Below are 23,520 nucleotides of genomic sequence, written 5' to 3'. Positions count from 1 at the left end.
TGCATGCTTTAACGCCATTTTATACAGTTTATTTTGTCTCCACCACTTTGGGTATTAAATTGTCTTAAACTGTCTGTATATTTGGTCCCCTCAGATTCTGACCTTGGTGATCTCAGGATTTGTGTGCCTGTATAATATTGATCCTGTTGTTTCTAATTGTTCTTGCCCTCTTCATAGAGGCATGCTTTAATCCGCCATGACATGGGATTTTGAGTGTATCATGGAGTGTTGTCCAACATAAGTCTATTATAATAGCACGTAGTTGTGATAGTTCGCAAACAGACTGGCATCCCCTGCATTAAGGAGGCAGTTTAGAAGAATAGAGAGCCATGAGGTGGTAATGAGAGCCCTGTTTCCGAATCAAGATGCCCCTGACAAAGCCGTTTACCTCAGAAAAAGCATAAGTGCAGATGTCATGGGTTCAGTGCACTGAAGGGGTTCAGATGAAGAGTTTAGAGTGACAGCATAAACGACAAAGTCCATTTCAGTGGATCATTGAATCCAAAGCTTGCAGAGGGAGCAAATCTCTGCTTTGGTATGTGGAGGAGGCACTAACTCTGTCTGGTAAGAGGATGAGACAACCATTTTTCCAAAGCTTCCCCAATTAGGTGACCCAAGACTGACAGCTTGGCAAGCGATGCTCTGTGACCTCTTTCAGTCAAAATATTTCAGGAGGAGAATTGAGTCTATTCACCTGTCTTCTCAGAAGCAACATGCCTCCATCAGGTCAACAAGGTCAAAAAGTCTCTCATTTACCTGAGGCTTATTTTGTAGGAACAATACTAACTAAATGCTGAACACAACCACACCACTGTATGGAATTTAGAGTCATGAGGCTCTGAGGCCAAATTAGAAATAATATTAATTTGGCATTGCAGCTAGAACAAACACAAGCTTCCAGATCTTGAACAAAGCACCATTCTCCAGTATTGTTAGCTTTAGAGACTGAAATGTTGGAATCCTTGTTTGTGATGCCAAATTGTTGAAGAAAATAATGTACTGAAGAGAGTCTTCAATTGAATAAAAGAATAACTCGATGAGCCCCAGGCCTTACATGAATATATGGATTTATTACAAACAAATCTGTTGACAGAGAAGCAATGTGGCTGCGTGAACACAGAGACACAGCCTACACAATACTTAACTTTGCATCGAAAAGGTCCACTTCTTATAGCAGAACAGTGGGTGGTGGTTTACAGGTAACATTATCTATAGATGAGACAATAAAAGACTGTCTCTGTCCCAAGTTATCAGTATAAAAAGAACCGAGACTTTAGGGACACTTCTGTCTCATGTTAGGAACATCTAGTGCCTCATACCCAAAATAACATAATCACAGGGCCTGAGGCCTCCTTTGTGAAACCATACTTTAGTTAGGTCATAAATTCTATAGCACCCATAAACCCCTCAGTCACCCCCAAAATTTCTCCCACAAAAACAGAGTATGTTTTATATATAATGCATTACTCCAAAACATTTGAGCAACATATTTTTAGAATGGCACAACCAGTCTACCATAAAAGTTTGATTTTGTGCACTGTTTGTGTGATTAGAGGATTAGTTTAGCTACAGAAGAGTTCATGTTTGAATGGTCTAAAGCATGAAGACACTGCCTGCAGGAGTGGCTGTGTGAACATGCCCCAATTTAAGGAATGGCATTTGTGTTACTTTCATTAGCTAATTATTCAGTCTCTGGGCAGGATGATGTTTTCTGTATGGATTATGATTGCTGGATGTCTCCTAATGATCGTTGGTGGTGTCAGACAACATTTGGACCGGACTGAGGTTGCCAGAGCAGTTCAACTGCTGGGGGATGGTGAAGGGGTTCGGGTGGTAGCTCGGCGGTTCTACGTGTCTCCAAGTGTGGCCAGCCGACTATGGAGACATTACCAGGAGTCTAGGCAGTACCGCAGGAGACATGGTCAAGGTTGTTTGTGTATGACAACACCTAGCAAAATTGCTATCTCGTCACCTTGTCTTGTCAAAATCGCAGGAGTACAGCTCGATCCTTGGAAATTGACTTCCATCGTGCTACCGGAGTACACTTATCCAACAATGTTGTTTGCAGTCTAACTCCACGATGACGGTATGAGAGCCAGGCAACCGGTCACAGGCCCACTACATCCCCCATCATCACCATCAACACTGGAGCCCCCCAAGGCTGTGTTCTGAGTCCCTTTACACACTCTATACCCAATGACTGCCTTAGTCCCTCCTCCATTACAAAATAATTAAATATTCTGATGACCCAGCCATACCCGCCTCTCTCACAGACAGGGACTTGGTCACAGCCAACCAACAATCTGTTGCCCACTGCACCCAGTGGTGCACAGACAGTCACCTCCTCCTTAACATCACCAAAACAAAGGAGCTCATCTTCGACACCCGCAATAAACACACCACCCCTCATTGCCCAACTTCCATCAACGGCCAGCCAGTGGAGATGGTGGAGAGCTATAAGTACATCGGCATCATCCTGGACAATAAACTGAGCTTTGATCACCACATCACAGACATCCATAAATGCTGCCAACAAAGACTCTCTGCCATCCACAAACTTAGGGCTCTCTCAGTCGAACCCTACCTCCTGCTTCTTCTATACCAAAGTATTATTGAACCCATCCTCCTGTACTGCGCCACCTGTTATTTCACTATCCCCATCCTCACTAATATATCTTGTAAAACAATTGGTATCCCCACTTCCAACCTGCCAGCCCTTATTGACACTGCCACCACTCGCAAAGCACTGACCATAGCACACGACCCCTGCCACCCCCTCAACACATGCAAAAAAAACGTGCTTTGGGAGGAGTTTTGTGCTCTCAGCTATACATGCTTTAAATAGCCTGGGCACACTGTAATTGTTTTTTCTGTTGTTTTTTGTAAGATTTCTTGTTTATTTATACCTTGTTTTGAATGTTACTTTTGTACAGACTGTGAAAACAAATTTCCTCTATAGAGGACAATAAAGAATTAATCTGAATCTATTCTCACTGCAGAACACAGAACTGCATGTGAAGATCAGAACTGGCAACTTTGTCACTGGGGGCCGGTACTCATCACAGACGAGAGCATGTTTCAATTAATGATAGGCCTGTTAGAGTTTGGAGACCCCAGGGAGAGTGGTATGCTGACTGCAACATTGTTGAAGTTGATGGGTACGGTAGAGGTTCTGTCATGGTTTGGGCCGGAGTGTGTTTGGGTGGTCGTACAGACCTATACCTGTTCGGCAGAGGTGGTTTAATGGCTGTAAGATACTGCAATGAAATCCTGGAGCCTATTGTCAGAACGTTTGCAGGCGCTGTTGGTAATGACTTCATCTTAATGCAAGATAATGCCCGTCGTCACACAGCTGCCTGAACGCTGTGGGGAGAAGGACTCGCCTTCCAGTCTGTTTTTGTCTTGTTCCATTAATCGACACATTCGGGTGATTCGGCGTAAATGAAGTGTTTCCACAGACAAACCTGACTTCAGCTGAACAATGTCAACATACAGTTTGTCACTAATCCGTGTCCATGTTTGCTGTAACTAACCGGGAAACCGTAATGTTCCACTCCCAAATGGTGGAGCAGTGATACTACATGAGCTTGACTAACGGGGCTAAGCAGACTAGCATGCTACAGCTGATACACAACAAAATTTGGGTTCTAAAACCGAGGTTTCTTTTGTTTATTTCTATGATTTCAACATAGATTTGTTGTTCACGATGCAACATTATCAAGGAAAATATAGAGTACGATAGTCGTTAGTGAGTTTACTGGGTCCTTTCGGATTTTAATGCGTCAGAGACACATGACGCATACCTAGCAACATCACTGCTAAGCCGAATACAGTAGGTTTATCTGAACAATACAAATTTAATAGAACTAATGCTATATAATTACACAACAAGCCATGACATTTTACAAAATTTCAAGGCCGTGTCAGTGTTCAAATATGACCATTACCATTGAACAAGAGTCTACTGCAAAGCTAATGGATCAGTGAGGCCGTATTTAGGCACAGCGGTCAATGCTAACATGTTGATGTTTACAAGGTAATGTTAACAATGTTCACCATCTTGGTTTAGTATGTTAGCATGCTAACATTTGAGTACAGCTGAGGCTAATGCTATAGGAGTGTTTATCACTGCAGATATGTCCAGAAATCATGCCCCGTTACTCAAGATAATCCAGACCTTGTTGTGAGCAGTTTCATGTAGGAACTGGAAAGAGAGATTGCTGTTGAGTTTTTCAAATTTATTTTTTTGGCGTTTTGAGCACCACAAGCTAAGTGCCAGCACATAAAAAAAAATGCAGACATCTGTACGGCTGATATCTCCATAACTCAGCAACTCACACCCAAACAATCTAGATGGATAAATAGCACTACAGGTGTCAGGTTCAAGACACCTAGAACATTTAAATCATATACAAGGAAAGAAAGACAAAGGCATTAACTTAAGTTTTACTCGAGGAGAGTAAGCATAGATGCATTCAGTTACATCTCCTACTCACTCTGAAGTGCATCCATGCAGCCTCCTCTTTTTTATTCAGTTTAGGAGATTCCCTGTTACATAGTTTTCTAAGGGGTGGGGGAAGTGTATACTGCTACATAAGAAAAGAAACAAAATGGTGTTGTCAGGTCTATCTCGTGAGAGCGGCCTTGGTGGCAGCCACAACTCATGAGACCATCTGGTGCGGTGTCAACCTGCCCTGTCGGTCATGGGATGGCAGGGTGCATTCCTGTTATTCTCACAGACACAAGTTTAATAACACACATATACACACAGCATTGCTGTGTACTTTAAAGGCTACTAAGAACAAAACATAAATGGGATAACTTATGTACATTTTTATTCTAACAACAGGTAAGAGGAATAAAAATTTATTTTTGATGTTGGGGTGAACTGTCCCTTTAAGCTTGAGGGAAACCTTGTAGTGGCGCTACATCACACAGCAAAGGCCACATAATTCTGAGTGAGAAGACTGTTGCATAAAGATCTGTCTGATTCAGCTCAGCAGGGAATTAATTGATATTGTGTCGCTTTGCAGTAAATAGACCAGATCAGAGCAGCATTTACATGTACAATTTCAGGAAGAAAGAAAAACTTCAGATGTTTTACAAGTTGGGCAAAGTATAGACAAACAGCCTCATCAGTCACAATCAGCTGCTCATGTGTGGGAACAAAACTCACCGCTGCACTGCAGTCAGACGCCGAGATGAAATTAGGTTGATAATCACCAGTTGGACACATGTTTTACCCAAAAGAGTCTGTATCGAGTTGACATTTAAAGTTTGTATTGATCAGCTGGACTCATGTTATCAATGGCTGTGAGGACGAGAAGGCGCTAACCCATTTCTTGGGGGAATCCCGGCATCATGAAAGTTAAGAAGGTTTTTTGTTATAAAGACATACTAACTTATCTTGCTATAATTAGAAGTCTCTTGTCATAACAAGAATAACTTCTTGTTTAAATGAAATGGTACATCAAAATAATGACAAAAATATGTTATAACATGGAAGTATGATAGCTAATGCTGCTACATGCTGCTCATTTTTGTAGTATTTGGACATTACATTTCCCTTCTTTTAAATATTGAAATCTTGGAATAATTTTTTTCCTTTTGATCTTTTTATTTCATAGATTTCTACAAAGATTGGGATATGTAGCCTGAACTGATGCTGCTAACCAAACATTCCAGCTTAGCTCAAGTACAAAGACATTTTTAATGAAAGTTTTGTGATGTTAAATGAAGTAGTGTGATTCACTTATTGTGTGTTACAGTCAAGCTCTCCCTGCTACCTGATTGTTAATTATTTTCATGTTGAAAACATACAAATCTAGTGTCTCTGGCCTGCTTTTGTGTAATATATTATCATGTATTATCAGTGCTGGTGTCTGAGCCTTTGGCTTTCAGTCTAAAGTTTCAGTTTGTTGGATGAGGAAGCACCTGTTGTGGTGAAGATCGTTTCCTCTGTATTACATAAATATTAACCAGTAAGGATGTTGTTAAACACAAGTCCAAGATGTACAAACATTTTCATTTCGCTTTTGATAGTATCTCTAATTTAAGTCTAACAGTATTCGAGTTTATGTGTGTTAGTATAGAAGTACACTTGAAGTTGTGGGTAGCCATGAGTATACGTATTTGATACTTAATATGTGACCGTTAAGTCCCATTTAAAACAAATTGTAAGTGGACAAAAATCTTATGTTTGTTTTTCACTGTGTGAAATATATTATCTTTGCTGATACAAAGCATGAGAAAAAAATACAGCTTTTCTGGGGTGATTTTTGTTTTTTCATGGTAAAACTGAAAAGAAAAATACAATTCAACATAAATGTAATTTACCATCCACTATTCCACAGATTACCACATTTATTTAATGTCTTATAATTTGGGGTTTGTGAAAATCTTCTCTTTTTCTTGAGGCACAGTGACTTTGTGCTTCAGTTCAGCATAGGACAGGTTTTGTATTACCAAATATCACTGTGGCCACCCAGGTACACAGTGTCACAGACTCATACAAAAACCTTTGCCTGATATGGTGCATGGTCAGTATTTTGTACTATTTGTACTCAACAAGAGTATTTACTATATTTCAATACCTTTTTACAGTAAAACTATGAAATCATGAAAGAACATTTCACTTTTGCTCCATTTTATTTTAAATTTTACCGTTAAAACCTAATTACTGCTGTTTTTACTTTGTGAATATCTACAAGATTCACTGTGTGTTTTAAGCTCATGATGTCCTAACACATCCTTATGTGTATTTCAAACATCTTTGTGTTTCCTAAAAAGAGTTTTGTTTGACAGATACAGGCAGCAGAAAGCAGTCTCACCTACTAACTTGTTTCTGTATCAGCACCGTACACAGCATTTTCTTCTCAGTGGAAGAGGTTTTTGTCACAGGATGTATCACTGTGGCCGCTGCTATATCCTGCACTGTGATATAACTCCATACAAAAACTCCACCCTGCACACTGACTATCATGACACACAAATGCTGTTACTCTAACTCTAATGATTTTCATATTTGTTTAACAAGTAATGTTAAGATCTAATCATGTGAAAGGAACCAGCAGTGCAAAAGTTCCCTGATGATTGTTTTTTTAATTATTATGTTTTTCATTTGGTCATGTCGTACACACTCCTGAAAAGGGCTTCACAATTATTATAATAATACAATAAAACAAACACATACAAATATTATTATTGATATACATTGTGCAGTAAAACCATGGACAAATGACATCTAATTGAATGAGAAACAAAACTACTGTAGCATAAAACAGGAACATCACGGTCTGACAGGAGGATACATATTTCATACCCGGTATATTTTTTCAGGCCTGTCATCCAGAGGTTGGGGACCTGACACAAAGGGGTTGTCATCTTTAGTTTAACACTGTGTCTTAGTGTAGAAGTACATTTAAAATTATGGGATTTGTTGGGTCTCTGTAAATAATATTATAAAGAGTACGGTCTGGACCTGCTCTATAGGAAAAGTGCAACGAGGCAACTTCTGTAATGAACTGGTGCTATTTGAATAAAACTGAAATGAACTGAAAATATATATATATATATGGTCTTGTCTGGTGTGGTAGATCTGGGCCTCTATTGCTCTGGTGCTCAGGGCCTGCTCCTGTGCAGCCATGATGAGTGCCTCTGTGCTGTCCTTCAATCCAGCCCACTCTAGCCATTGGTAGGACTTCTTGATATCAGCCACTTCAGTTATGTTCGGTGGTACATCCCATGTAGGGGTTTGTCCTCCCATGATGGTCCCTCCTCCAGCACGTCTTCCTCTGTTCCCCATTGCCTGAGACATTCCCTGAGCACGTCATCTGTAGGGGCCTTATCTTGGATGTACTTGTGGATCTTGGATGTTTCATCCTGGATAGTGGCTCTCACACTCACTAGTCCACGGCCGCCTTCCTTACGGCTAGCGTACAGTCTCAGGGTGCTGGATTTGGGATGGAACCCTCCATGCATGGTGTCTTAACGTCTGTGGTCTGTATCTCTTCCTTTGGCCACCTTATTATTCCCGCAGGGTATCTGATCACTGGCAGGGCGTAGCTGTTGATTGCCTGGGCCTTGTTCTTGCCATTGAGCTGACTTCTTAGGACTTGCCTTACTCGTTGGAGGTATTTGGCCGTTGCCGTCTTCCTTGTTGCCTCTTCGAGGTTGCCATTTGCCTGTGGTATTCCAAGGTACTTGTAACCATCCTCAATGTCTGCTATTGTCCCTTCTGGGAGTGAGACTCCTTCTGTGTGGACTACCTTCCCTCTCTTTGTCACCATTCAACTGCACTTCTCAAGCCTGAATGACATACCAATGTCAGAGCTGTAGATCCTGGTGGTGTGGATCAGTGAGTCGATGTCCCGCTCGCTCTTAGCGTATAGCTTGATGTCATCCATGTAGAGGAGGTGACTGATGGTGGCCCCGTTCCTGAGTCAGTATCCATAGCTAGTCTTGTTGATTATTTGGCTGAGGGGGTTCAGACCTATGCAGAACAGCAGTGGGGACAGAGCATCTCCTTGGTATATGCCACATTTGATGGATACTTGTGCAAGTGGCTTGCCATGGGCCTCAAGGGTGGTTTTCCACAGCCTCATCGAGTTTGCAATGAAGTCTCTTAGAGTCCTGTTGATGTTGTACATCTCTAAGCATTCAGTGATCCATGTGTGTGGCATTTCTTGTAATCAATCCAGGCAGTGCACAGGTTGGTGTGTCGGGCTCTGCAGTCTTGGGTGACTGTTCTGTCAACCAGGAGTTGGTGTTTGGCTCCTCTGGTTCCTCTTCCTTCTGTGCTTTGCTCATGTATTGATCCATGTGTCCACTTATCTTAGCCGCGATGATGCCTGACATGAGCTTCCATGTTGTGGAGAGACAGGTTATTGGCCGATAGTTGGATGGGACTGTACCCTTTGCGGGATCCTTCAGGATCAGGATTGTGCGCCCTTCGGTAAGCCATTCAGGGTGTGTCCCATCTCTTAGCAGCTGGTTCATTTGTGCTGCTAGGCGCTCATGGAGTGCAGTGAGCTTCTTTAGCCAGTATGTGTGGATCCTGTCAGGGCCCGGTGCTGTCCAGTTCTTCATACCTGAGACTCTTTCTTGGATGTCTGCCGCTGTGATGGTGACTAGATTCTGTTCAGGGAGGTTGCTGTGGTCCTTTCTCAGGGCCACCAGCCACTGTGCATCGCTGTTGTGTGATGCCTCCCTTTCCCATATCCTTTTCCAGTACTGCTCCGTTTCCAGCCTTGGTGGGTCTGCTCTGCTGTTATTACCCTTGAGTTGAGTTGCGAACAGCCGGTTTATTCTTCTGGCTTCATTATCTCTCGTGTATCTCTTTAGGCGGCTGGCCAAGGCTTGGAGCCTTTGTTTGGCAGTTTCGAGTGCTTCAGGTATGGGCAACTGGTTGTACTTCTTGGGTACTTGCTTTCTCATTGCACCTCTCTCAGCCTCTGTCAGTTGGCTCACTTCTCTCCGGGCCTCCTTGATTTTTGCCTCCAACCTTCGTTTCCATGGTGGGTATTGTCTCTCATGGCTCCCATGGTTGTTCTTGTAGCCAAGCATCTCTAGGATCACTGCTGCTGAGGCGTATATCAGCTCATTGGTTTCAGTGATGGTTGTGGTAGGGATCGCTCTCAATGCTGCCTTCACATCTTCTAGGAGACTTTTTGATGGTACTTCACTTAGCCGTTGTAGTTGGTGTCGGGGCTGCCTTGTATTCATCCTCGCCATGATCTTATCTTTCAGGTCAGTCGCTGCCTCGTTCAGCGTGATTTCTCTTGGGGCTTCGTACCCAATCTCTGGTTGGGGAGCTGCTGGTTGCTCCCCTCTGACCTGTAGTCCTGGCTCCCCCTTGCCGTAGCATTTGTGTTGTACCTCGTCAATCTCAAGTTGTGATAGCAGTTGCCGCTTGTGGATGTTGGAACACTGAGCTACTAGTTGCTTCGCCGTAAGCCTTGATTGTGGGTTTCAAAGTAACCATTCATCCCACATCCTGTGCATGTAACCCCTCTGACTGGGGTTACTGGAGTAGTAGCATTCCAACAGAGCCTTATTATCGCATCTCGCCCATCTCCGTCTTGTTCCAGTAGCCCATTTGTCGTCTCGATGCCCTGGTTCCCCAACACCTGACGCAGACCTTGTTTGGCCGGGCGACGTCTGAGCTGGCATGTCATGTATTTCATTGTCTCTCATCATCATCATGAGGTAGGCAGTAGCGTGAAGGGTCTTGCCTAAGGACCCACACTGGATGATGGGTCATTGCTCATTGCGCTCCGAGGGGGATTCGAACCCTTGTTCCCCCGTGAATGTCCCGTGGCCTACCAAATCGAGCTATCCAGCCGTTCCACACTGGATGATGGTCATTGCTCAATGCGTCCCGAAGGGGACAAAAATGGCTTCCTTGATGCCCCGTTCAAACCAACTTGGGGCGTCAAGGAAGCCATTTTTGTGAAAAAAAGAACCCCTCTTTGAACAGAAATGGTGGTCTGAGATACGTCTTGATTCTGAAAACACTGTCCAGATGACTACGACTGAAACCTTTTCTACGATAGAACACTCCTGGACGAATGAGGGACTACACCGTCTTCACCCTTTGAACCATAATTATTCTGTCTTTGAAAATCCCATTTGTCACACTTTGGTGATTTTTAGTCATGCTAGCAGCACGGCTCTGTAGCAAAGTTGGTCTGTTGGTCGATCTGTCCACCACTTTGGTCCAGGCTGAAATATCTCAACAACTATTTGATGGATTAGGATGAACTTTTGTACAGACATTCATGGTCCCCAGACGATGAATCCTGATTACTTTGGTGATCCCCAACTTTTCCTGACAAGCAGGTCAATGTTTTAATTTGTCCAATACTTTGGTTTATGACCAAATACCTGTAAAACTAATGACATTCCCATCAGCCGTAGCTGCACTTTGTGATTAGTGTTAATTAGCAAATGTTTGCATGCTAACATGCTAAACTAAGATGGTGAACATGTGGTTAAACATCTTTGCTTTTCATAAGAAAGTCTTGTTGGATATATTTCTCACCTACTTGTTTTCTGTATTAGCACCACATTTCCTTCTCAGTGGAAGAGGTTTTTGTCACAGGATGTATCACTGTGGCCGTAATACTGCACTGTGATATAACCCCATACAAAAATTCCACCCTGCACCCTGACTATCACGACACACAAATGCTGTTACCTTTAACTAGAGAGTTTTTCATTTTGTGAAAGGAACCAGCATTGTTAATGTTTCTGTTTATTATTTATTCATGCAGGAGTGGTAATTTTGTATACATTCCTAAAAATGGCTTCAATATCTCAATAAAACAAATACATATACAGTTATTTACATTTGTGCAGTAAAACAAATGACATGACATATTTGAATGAGAAACAAAACTACTGTAGCATAAAAAAGATCAATAGTCTCTGACAGGAGGATACATATCTCATACCAAGTATATTTTTCCAGGCATGTCATCCAGAGGTTGGGTGACCACAGTAATAGTGCTACAAGTGATCATATCAGTGATATAAAAAGGCTTCCCAGTAATTTATTCAGTCTTTAAAGTACTAAATATCCAGAATTTTAGACTGACTGTATTTTAATGAAGCCACAGCTTGTGTCTGTGTTTACATACACTTTTTATTTACAGTATAAAAGACCTTTGACTCTCTTAAGAGGTTTTTGTAACTGTGTGAATAACTGTGGCCACTCCCCATACACAGTGATACACCACAATGCAAAAACCTTTGCCAGTGTAGGCAGGAATGATGATTAGATTTTGAATGCTCAACATGTATCAAAAATTAAAGTCTTAACAACTTTGTTATCATGGTGAATTATTATCTGCTTCTTTTCAGTATCAGCAAAGACATAATACTGTATTTATGAGGTTTTGTTATGTGCTATAGTATATAGCATATATATACTGTATTGTATGGAAGACCACGTTTTACTGTATATTAACATTAACTACCCTTTCACTGACAACTAAAATTACAAAGGAAAGATTAAAGGTCATTTTCATGGCTTTTACAAAATCATAGATGAAGAGTTTTGTGGTTTGTAGTTAAAATGTGCACTATGTATTTTTTAAATTGACCTCAGAATGTGTAAAGACTGTTTAAAGTGTTTTCATTAAACTAACATGAACAGTTTGAAGAGATGGTAAAATAATATACTAAAGTAAATATCTAACACTTACTCAGAACAATGAAATGCAACACCACCACTATTGCTCCATGAATGACCACAGAGTTAAATCAGCAGTGTCACAGGATCAACAAACACTTAACTTCACATTACAGGGCAAATGTGTTGAACTGAATTAGATTTTATAACTGTGACATTGTGTGCGTTGACTCAGTTTGATCTATGGAGAGTCGAGTTAAGAACAGAACTCTCCGCATATAAACACAGTCAGTGACTTGTCTTATAGGACTTTCATTACTGTGCTATTTCCATAATTGTAAGAAATGTAATTTAACAATTCCAATGCATCCTTTGTCAGAAATCTAATGTTCTCATTGGCCATTCATCTGCAGCTTTGCTTACCTTCCGATTAACAGGAGAGATACAGAGGAGTCTGACAACATGGTTTTTGTTACGGTGTGTAACACTGTGCTGTAACTCCAGCCACTACTGTAGTAACCACAGTGACACAAACTCTTACAAAAACCTTACCACAAATGCAAGAGACCACACGGATTTCTGACATCATGGTTTAAAACACTAGAGTTTTATATTGAATTAGAAAAAGGAGAGAGAGTTTACTTTCCAAAAATAAAAATATTAAGAATATTAAAAAGATTATTTATGTTTAAAAAAAAAAATTTCAGCATGATATGATTCCATCTTATTAAAGCCTCAAATGAAGCAGCTTCTACATCAAAGAGCAAACAGGGAGGGTGGCTGTGTGGTCATTAAAGCTGAACCTGACGTTCACTGAACTACTACTGCATTATGGCAAATGGACTCTTTTGAAAGAAATCCATCCAAGGATGCATTTGGCTGCAGCTGACCCTGGAATAGGGAGACATGGGCCGAATCAGTAGCCGAATCACCTGTAGATGGCAGCACAGGCAAGATTTTCAACTTGTATAGTTCATCTTTAAGCTCACCTTCACTGGCAGAATGCACCTAGACGGCAGTCCAGTGCTTTGGTCGCTTGTTATCAGCTGCTCATGTACGTCAGACATTGAGCTTACACAGGTGGTAAATGCAAATACAGTGAAAGGGTTTTAATGTAGGCCTGCATAAATCTGGTCCTATGAGCTCATTTTAAGGTATTTTAGCAAAACTAACCACTTACAATACTTGTATATTGTGGATTTACAGGATTTTGCTGTTCTACAGTTGTATGAAAGAGGACAATGAGTCATATAACCTCTAAATGTTTCGACTGCACATTCTGTTTACTGCACATTTCTGAAAATGCTGCTGCTCATGGCCACATTTGAATACACAACCACAGAGGACATAAGGCCTTGTTGTCATGAGAGGGTGGGGTGTCCACACATAAACCGTCCGTCTGTTGGTTTCACTGGATGTCTAAGATACTGTGTATGATGCCGTTTGGCTAGTTAGATAGTGTATAGTTGAACGCATTTCTGTCACTGTGGAAAATAAATCAAATCTTTTGCCGATTAGCAGCGTCGCCCCCAGCAAGTATTCTCACCGACAGCTCAGTAAGTCTTGGTTTTTCTGTCGGTCCTTAAACACCTCCCAACAGATGCAGTTGGATAAAAGCTCTGAGTTGTCCATCACAGAGAAAGTGACTGTGAGAGTTAATTGTTCTGTGTGTATCAGTCTGTGATGGACTTCAGGGTGTTTTCCTGCCCTGAGCAGGAATGTTGGGACAGGTTTCAGTCCCATGATGACTGGGATGATGAGGAATGAATGAGTGAACAGATTATTATTTGTGGTCGTGTAGAAAGTTTTTTGTATTGACTTTGAAATGTCTTTTTCATTTTACTAGCAAGTGCCATAAATCTGTTGGAAAAATAAAACAGTATATTGTAATCTTCTCACATACGAGTGTTTTGTGTTTCTAATCACACGTCGTTTCCATTTACTGCATCAAGACCAAGTGACGGATCACTTAATCCTCGCAAAGCCTTTGCCCCTAGATGGTAGTGTCACTTTTCTGACTTCTATTAACCAGCTGGCATGTAAACCAAAATGTCCCTCAAGCACATCAACAAGCTGACTTTATTAAACATCTTATGAAGTGAAATCTGGTAGCTTGATATTATTCTCAAGAAGGACATGAAGTCATTTTAATATTTTTAAATAAAGTTTTTAAATAAAGTTTTTTTATAAACATAATATACTAATGTAAAAATTAATAAACAAATAACTATAAGGATAAATAAATACATGTATTGAATTAGTTTAGAAGAAGTAGGTCATCTATCAGCACCTAGTAGTTCAAGCTGTGCAAAGCTCATTTCACATGTACATTAAAAGTAACCTAGATAATAATATATCAGATGGGCCTTTCAAAATCGCTGTGGTTAAAATGTCTAATTAGAGCAGCAAAAGAGGGTAAAATATATAATAATTATCATAGTCAGCCACCAAATCCTCCCCATCCCTGCGTGCTCTCCTCTCCTTGTTTCTTGTGTGTCCTCTGCTCGTCCCAAGATGTTTGTGTGTGTGTGTGTGTGTGTGTGTGTGTGTGTGTGTGTGTGTGTCTTCTGGTCTGGCTCCTTGGTTTCCCGCCTGCTGCTGATCACCGGCTCACCTGACTTCAATTACTCATCAGTCTCCACAGCTCAAATACGAGGCTCAACCACACCATTCCCAGTGATTCCATGTTGTTAAAATAATAAATGACTTTGTCATTTATACCCTTCTGTGCTCTGCATCTTTGGGTTCGCTGATCGTACATTACGATAATAATGGAATAAATGGTTAGTAAACAAATAATAAAAAGGAAGATAACAACGATGATACAGTAAATGTGCCTAAATGCCACATTAATCCAAATGTATGATATTCAGTTTCTCTAAATCTTAAATTATGTTACTGCCCTTAAACACAACTGCTTTACCCAAACGATCTCTGTGTCTTCAGTACAGCAGATAGTTGTGGCCAGCAGGTTTGCTGCAGGCGACTGGTGTTTCTATAACAATTATATTAACTGCTGGACTGGATGAGTGGTGGAAAAAAGGTTTATCTTCATACACCCGGACACTGTAACTGCCTGTGATTTGTTACTTAAAGATGGAATCTGTAATGTGTTTAATTCAATAAAGTGTTGATATATGTGGCATTTTTATTGTTTACATGCCTGGGCTTTATTTTCTAACTTGTACCGTACTTGGTCAAACTGTTTACTTATTTTCAGTGAATATATAAATCTTGTATTACATCATGTACAGTCTTTAGTCCTTAGTATAACTGAAATGCAGAAAAAGCCTGCATGTTTACCTTGACCAGGCTGAATATCATGCTATAGAAGAGAGAGGATATGAAGAGGAATATGAAGGAGGAGGTTGTGGACCACAGACTGCTGAACTCATCCTCTTCAATAGCATCCTCTGTGCAGCTCAGAGCAAAACCCAGTTTTGACTCTGGAGGAAAATCTAAGAGGAGGAAGGTATAGGTGGTTAGATGAGAGGTGTGTGTGTGTGTGTGTGTGTGTGTGTGTGTGTGTGTGTGTGTGTGTGTGTGTGTGTGTGTGTGTGTGTGTTTGTGTGTTAACAATGCTTTTATATTAAGATAACATATAGACATCTTTGTCTCTCTTGAATAGTGCTCATAAACTGGAAGCGAGCATTATCCACTCTTTGATCACACGTCGTGTGTGGACGTTTCTCCAGTTGAACAGTGGAACAGTACAGTATACTACTGTGACTTCGTGCTTGCTTTTCAGTTAGTTTTTAAATATTGAAGTCATTCATGAACATGTAACAAAAGTGTCTCCATGCAACATTTATTTGAAACAGTCAGCACACTTCTCAAGCTGTTAGACAATGTGACAAAGACAGATTGGAACACAATATGATGACAAACAAAACTAAATTGACATGTTGACTGTTATTTTTACAATCACAAAGACTGATGACATCACAGAGTGCACAGGTTCCCGTGGCAGAGAGTACACACACAGACAGAGCAACACATCAGCACACAATACCACGTTTAAAGCTGAATCTACTATTTTCTACATTCAATCGAGTTATCATGGGACTTAGACACTCCTCGGGGTTCCATGGAGTCATTGCTGCCAGCAGGCCAGACGTGGCAGTTGAACATGTTGTGCTTGTTCCACTTTTCCTTGGTGGTGGTGTAAACACTTGTAACTGAGTAGCCTTGTTGGGTCTTCTGTGGGGGGAAGTTAATGCCATCAGTATAGATGTTGATTTTATCTTCTGACCAGGCAATGTAGTAATTCTGCGGCACAGGACTGGAGACCAGACACACCAGAGTGACCTCAGCTCCTTTGTTGATGTCTTCCTCTGGGAGGACGTGGACTGTCACATTTGGCTCACGCCTATCTGAAAGAAACACCAGCGAGGTTCATATATAAGCTTTATGTTTGCTATACATAGATTATGACGTGTTTGTGTGTGTAAGTTGGCTGCCTCCCCAGACTTACAGATTACTGTTCTACCAGTGAGTCTCCATCCCTCAGTAACATACCTCCTTTGTGGACAGTCAGATCTTGAATAACTGGAGTCATATCGTCTCTAATGGCAGAACAGCGCACTTTGTTGACTCTCTGCCACTCAGTGCGACTACGAGTCATCGTGCTGGTTTTGATGCGCTGACCATCAACAGACTCTGTTGTTTCAGTAATGTTGTCGGTCACATCTTGTCCATCAATTTGCCAAGTGACTTTAATTTCATTTACAATGGCCTCGTCCTGTCCAGTAATGATACACTCCAACTCTGCCTGCTTGTTGCTGAAAATTTCTTTGGGACATGGTTGGTTCAGTGTCACTGTGATAGGAGCTACACAAAAGAGAGCAACAGAGGAAACCATTTCTTAACATTTGGATGTTCAGTACAACAGTAAAAACTCTATGTTTTAGAATAGTGTGTACTATAATGTCACAAAAAGCTCACTCTGAGTTACAGCACAGCAGTATTATTAATGACTGTAGTAGCCCTGTACCTTTTGAGGCCTTCTTTGTATATGTTGTTTCTCGGTGTGTCACCTCACATGTGTAAACAGCTTTACTGTCCCAGTCTGTGTTCTTGACCTTCAGGACACTGACAGCTGAATATACGCCTCCGATTATTTGGGGCGCCCAGTTAGTGAAACCAGTTACAGAGTTTGCATTCTTTTTCCATTTGACTGACAATTCTTTTGGAAGAAAACCCTCACTTGTACACACCAGGGCCTGAGTGTCTTCACTTGGCACCGATACCAAAGTCACTTTTGGAGGAAATGAGGCCTCTAAGCAAGAAAGAGCAGAAATAGAGATACTCGTTTTAATTGACATCAGTCTATAATCATTCATTTTATAATTTTGACAACAGAATGTAAAATACCAGACAGATGAGGATAAACATGAGAAACAGAAATTATTACTGAACATTGCAAAATAAAAACAACATGAACAAAGTGATGCATGTGGACAGATAGGCATAAGAGAGCCATGATAGTAAGTTAAAAATCACAAACTTTCCACTTTCACTGTGTTGGGGCCTCCAGGGTGAGTCACAGAACAATTTATAGACTTAAATGAATCCCAGTCAGATTTGGATACTTGGACCAAACTGACTCCTGTATATTTGTTGTTTTTCTCAGCTGGAGGATAATTCACAGAAGTCAGGGCGGTCCCACTGGCATCGGTCCACTGGAAAGTAAGACTCTTTGGGTAGAAGTCGCGTGCAAGACAACCAACAGTGATTTTATCTGCAGGCCCAGAGTTGCACTGAACTAAAGGGAACAGAGTCGGTGATGCAGCTGTTCCTGTGAAAGTATCAAAACATGTAAATACCAATAAAGGTAAATTAAATAACACAGATAAAACATAAATGTATCTTTACTCTTTCCCAGCAGCAACAGCATGTTTATCTAAGTCATCTTAGAAATAAATACTTTATGGTTTACTTAATGATACTTAATAAGTGAATGGTAATATAATGGCTATTGGAAAAATCATCCGCAGGACAGCAGCACACTGACTGTGACTGTTGCCTGTTTGCATGATGAAACTGAAGAGAGAGACATCTGCTCAAAACATCATTTTAATAAATATTACATTTTCATAAATTATGTCCTATTGATTATTTTTGTTTCTGATCAGCACACAGATAAACAGACTGGATCTGAGTTCAATGGCACTAATATTTAAAACTGCACTCCATATCGGTCCACTGGAAAGTAAGACTCTTTGGGTGGAAGTCGTGTGCAAGACAACCAGCAGTGACTTTATCTCCCAGAGTTGCACTGAATCAAAGGGAACAGAGTCGGTCTTTAAAGTTTAAATCATATAAATACAAATATCACAGCTAATCAATTGCTCATGTAAAAGCTAATGAATGGCAGACCCAAAGTGTTCAATGTTAAATATATAATCATACAAATAACTACAATAATATAACTATTCTAACTGAACTATATATTATTTATTTTTTAATTATTGCAACTTATTTTTATAATGTCTTATTCATTTATTTAATACGGAATGCTTTGGGTCTAAAAAAAAACATCACTGTAAATATGAAAAGGTCTCATTGTAGGAGGATTTGAGAATTTCTCAAACTGGAACGTAAATCGTTCTTTACAATTTTGAAGGAACAAAATCAGATTTATCTTGAAAAGCTTTAAAAATATATTTTTAATAGTAACTAATAAAGTAATAAATGCTGATTAATTAATTATGTTAATATAACGAGTTACAGAAATCATCAACAACAACTATGACTGTCGACAGTTTGCAAAATAAAGCCAAGACAATAAAAAAGTATTTTTATTTATTTGTTTTTTTGTTTATGTGTTCAGCAAGTAAACAGAGTAGAGCTGAGTGTGCTAAAACCACGGCTTCCACCAACATTCAAAACCAAAACCACTGCACTGTTTTGTGGAATCAAGACCTTATAACAGTAATAATAATTATTAATATATTGTATTATTTTTACTTACTTTTTTGTTTAACAGTAAATCTAAAAACCTAAGAAGGTTGTTGGGAAGAATTACAGATCACTTGATATGAAATGATTTCTTCATACTTAAATGATGAACAATCGAGCCTGCAGTGCAAATGTATACGGTCCTTTAAAAGTCAGTCGTCCCTGTGGTATTTCAAAAGAAACGATATGCTACATATACTTCATAATATATAAAGTATGTACTTCATTAGGTTTTTCTTCAGTGTTCATTTGTTCAATTGAAACACATACTGACCCTGTATTTAAACACACAAATAAAATATATATTCCTACCATATTTATGGTAACTTCTTAACAAAATAAAATGCAGGTTATATCCTGGTGTCGTCCTGTGAGCACACATTTTGTGTTGATTCTTAATCAGTTCTTTAAGTAAAGATTTACTGGAAGATGCCATTTACATCTCTGCACTAACTGTGACTTTAAACTACTAATTAACTGACTTTTAACTACAAAGCTGCTTATTAAAAATGATAAACACTGTAGTTACCTCATATTACAATGAGAAATATTTTGTCCTGTCCTTTTTTTCCATCACAAGAAAGGGAGAGTGTCAGATTACTGCTCTTAGGTTTTTGTATGGATCTATATCACCGTGTCCCCCAGCCCATCACAGTGAAAAACCCTAATACAAAAACCACACACTGTTTCCTGCACTGGAGAGTCAGGGGCCCTGTGTTGTCAGCAGGGAGAATAAAACAAAACTTAAATTCCAATCAACAAAACTATATTTGAGGTTTTAAGTTGGTGAATTTACATTATACTTATTTTATAATCAGTTTATTATTGTTTTTTAATTTATAATCTGTCATTATCTGTCATTAATATACCATGACATGGTTTATGTATATATTTTAATCTGAAGAACTGAAATTAAAAATTACTCATATATACATATATATGTAATTTACTTTTAATATATTGATACAACACCAGCCTACTAAATGGTGGTTACCATCCTTTGTTCAGACCATAATGTTGGAAAAAACTGTAGCATCATAATCTTTAAAAAAGCTATATTGGTTAAAAAAACTACAAGAACGTTCTCAATTTAAAGTAGTTTTTATATTTTTTTAAAGATATTTAAGAAATACTAAGCTTTTAAACTCTCTGCGTGTTGAGGGACTTGAACACATCGAAATGAAAACAAACAATCAATAATATAGCGAATGACATTAAAGGGGTAATAAGATTTGGCCAGAATTTTATTTAATAACATTCACAAAATGAACTAACCTCATCAACAGAATGTGAAGAAGTAACAGTTCTGACGTTATGTCAATGATGTCAGTGTATTGTGTTGCAGAGATATCATATAAGTAAATGTAACTCACTGGTGAATCCTTAAAGATCCCCTCCACCAAAAATGTGTTTTTCTTATGTTTAAGTTCCCTAAAATGTCAGACCTTGACTTTACTGACTTGTGTCTGTGCAAAGTTTGTCACCACTGCATGATCTCATTCCAAAGTCCTATAAGCAAAGAAATGCTCATCATCATCCATCAAACTGGAAAATATTAAACATTGAAAAAAAAATTTACTTTGTAAACACATAATATATTTTCTTACCAATAGCAATGACAAATAATAAACTCCAGGTAAATATATTTTTCATTCTAAACTCTGCAGTTGAGTGATTTCTGATCAAAGTCTTTATAAAACTGTGTCAGTTGTTCTGCCTCAAATGATTTGACCGTTGCTGTTGGTGTGTTTATAAAGAAGGAAGAGTTTGCATAGACCTCCCTCTGCAGGTTTGAAAAGGGAAGATAGATGTACTTTAAGTGCTGCCTGTGTTGTGAGTATTTTAGGAACAGGAGAACATGTTGTAAAATTCTGAATCCCTGGAAACAAGCATTTTACTGTAAACAGACTACTACATATGTTCAAAATGTAAAAAAAAAAAAAATACTATTCAATTATTAAATGAATAATTATTAAATTATAAATTGCAGGTACATTTGTACATGGATCCCACTACATGAAACTGAAAATAGGTTTACATCTTTTCAAAACATTACTCCACAGGAACATTGTATGCTGTGCTGCTTTCGACATTATTAACCACACTATTCTTCTCTTCGCCTTGAAGTCTACATTGACCGTAGACAGTTACACGTTCTTATTGGTCTAGAGTCTGACTGTAGACTCCCAATTGGATCGTAGGAGTCGACTGAAGACTACCAATCAGAAGTCAATATGTGTGGCAGCAACAGCAGGGACCTGTCACGGAGTGAATGACCTGCCGCCGCAGTAACCTACAGTGTTTTTGGTAATACTGAAATAATAAATTCTTTATAACATTCAAAGTTTATACTGCCCAGTTGTCTTTTGGTCATTCGGTAAGGCTGAGCGTTGTGTTAACGTTGGTAAGATAAGATAAACTTTATTGATCCCCACCAGCGAAATTTGCTGACGCAAGGTTAGCAGCTCAAGAGTCAAAAGAAGAGGGAAAAGAGTGAAAAATAAGAAATAATAAAAACTATATACACTACATACACCTACATACACCTTTCATTTATACAGATATGATCATGATTGGATAGTTGCACATTAACGTTAGCTAGCTGAGAGATCTGTTGACAGGTAACGTTAGGCTAACTTTACGTTATGGTAACTGTTAGCGCCTCTCAGTAAAATTGAAGGACCTGCTGTTGGTGAGAATGTACAGTAGAATCTGCTCTGCCTATTCGAGTTCTATTATCACATCCATTCTATCTTGTGTGACCCATACTGTTCACGCGACAGTATGGACCGGGTCTAAGACTGCACCCGACATGATTTACTGTAGGTTACATTAAACATGCTGCCCTGATGATGGTATAGCATCTTACTAATAATTTATTATAATAAGTGTAAATTATACCAATCAGAATTATTATCATTATATATATGTATATATTTTTAGATATAAAACAAAAGTTTGTCATCGTCAGCAGTCATATACTCCAGTCATATACTCCCGAAATATGTTCTGTAAGTTATTTTGAGTGGAATAATTTACACTTAAGAAATTATTAGTAAGATGCCATATCATCAGGGCAGCATGTTTAATGTAGCCTACAGTAAATACGTTCATGTCGGGTGCAGTCTTATTTTGGAAGGCAGTCCTTTTTTGGAAGACAATATTGCCATGTTATTACTCTGTATACTGTAACGTTAGGCCTACTTCTGCACCTTGACCACCTTCGTTATCTGGGATAATAAAGTTTACCTTGACCTATACTTTCCAAAAACAACCCATCACTCATTAATAAATAGGTAATTAACTCATATTCGGTATTTCAGAGGTCAGGGAGACTGTATTTTTGAGGTTTTGCACCATTCATTTTTTAGCATTTTTCCCTGCTGTCAAAATACACCCACTAGCCCAAAATACCATGGCCTATATCATCCAAGACAGGAGAATGTAACAACTACAGTGGTTTCTCTCAGTATGTTTTTTGCCTCTAATGTTATCTGTAAGGCAGCGCTGCCTTCCAGGCTATGGTTATGGCAGGGGTATATGGAATATGAAATAATGAATATCCATAATCCATAATAATAGTTCATATTCCTGATGTTTTACTGGTAACTTTTGGGGCAAAATATTTCATCTGCTTTTGAGTGTAAAGATGGCATGCACACTCAAGGACTTTTGCCATAAGCAAAAACCTACAACTTAGCCAAAGGGAAGAAAAGCGTCATCTGAGGAGCTGCAATCAGGGTTTAGTAGTTATGACCCTGCTCTGACACTTCCTCCTTTTCCTCACTGTGTGCTAAAAGGGTATCAATGACCTATTGTACACTAACGTTGATTGTTATGTAATGTTGATTATGCTGTTGTTGTTGTCGTTGTTGCTGCTGCTGCGTTACTGTAACTAAGTGTATTTCAGTATCTACAACTGAAGATGGCGACCCCAGTAATCCGTGTCATCAAGCCAGATGCCCCTGCAAATCGTCGACAGGCCGTACTGATGGCGACTAAAGAGGCCCATTACTATCGGGAGAAAAGGATGGTCTTCCCCAAACCCCCACAGGAGCTGCTCAACACGGCCTCTGCCCTGGCCCACGCAGAGAAGCTCCTTCGAGCAGAGGGTATCCCCGCACCATCACGTCAGCTGTGCCTGGGAAAGCTGGTGGTGCCATTTGGCCAGCATGAGAATGCACCATTCCACTGGCTTGTGGCAAACAATGTGGGCTACATGAAGTAGTTGTTACCGACAGAGCAGGCCTGAGACACCAAGATGAAACAGGAGGTATTTTATTGTGCACGATATGACAGGCAAAGTGGGAATGTTACTGATACCGTCCTTTGGCTAGCCGAACTGGAGATTTGGGGCTGCATAGCCACACACGGGAGACTGGAGTTCTTGGACTTTGGAGACACACACGGCAAACTGGAGGTCCACG

At 39.7% G+C, this 23,520-nt stretch overlaps 2 protein-coding genes and 1 long non-coding RNA gene across 5 annotated transcripts in view; 1 reads left to right on the top strand and 2 right to left on the bottom strand.

Moving 5' to 3' along the window:
- The window catches only part of LOC122868482, a gene marked incomplete at its 5' end in the record, with an annotated part of 296,170 nt that overhangs the window by 15,888 nt on the left and 256,762 nt on the right, over nucleotides 1-23,520 (bottom strand).
- Nucleotides 1-23,520, bottom strand: part of LOC122868508 (immunoglobulin mu heavy chain-like) — a 193,920-nt gene that overhangs the window by 8,544 nt on the left and 161,856 nt on the right. Inside the window, 1 exon segment of the mRNA XM_044180531.1 lies at nucleotides 12,630-12,645. Coding sequence (XP_044036466.1) covers nucleotides 12,630-12,645 — 16 coding nt within the window.
- The window catches only part of LOC122868522, a 32,840-nt gene that overhangs the window by 3,443 nt on the left and 5,877 nt on the right, over nucleotides 1-23,520 (top strand). The window contains exons 2-3 of one of the 3 annotated variants that reach the window (XR_006376139.1): nucleotides 10,493-10,496; nucleotides 16,475-16,477. This is a non-coding gene — a long non-coding RNA (uncharacterized LOC122868522). Of the gene's footprint in view, nucleotides 1-3,917; nucleotides 3,923-5,873; nucleotides 5,879-6,123; nucleotides 6,129-10,492; nucleotides 10,497-16,474; nucleotides 16,478-23,520 lie in introns of all 3 variants that reach the window. The other 2 variants (XR_006376140.1, XR_006376138.1) reach the window with 2 other exon arrangements.

The sequence above is a fragment of the Siniperca chuatsi genome, linkage group LG21 (assembly GCF_020085105.1).
Source record: "Siniperca chuatsi isolate FFG_IHB_CAS linkage group LG21, ASM2008510v1, whole genome shotgun sequence".
NCBI classification, from domain to species: domain Eukaryota; kingdom Metazoa; phylum Chordata; class Actinopteri; order Centrarchiformes; family Sinipercidae; genus Siniperca; species Siniperca chuatsi.
The sequence above is the reverse complement of the archived record's forward strand: the minus strand, read 5'-3'. Positions and strand labels throughout refer to the sequence as shown.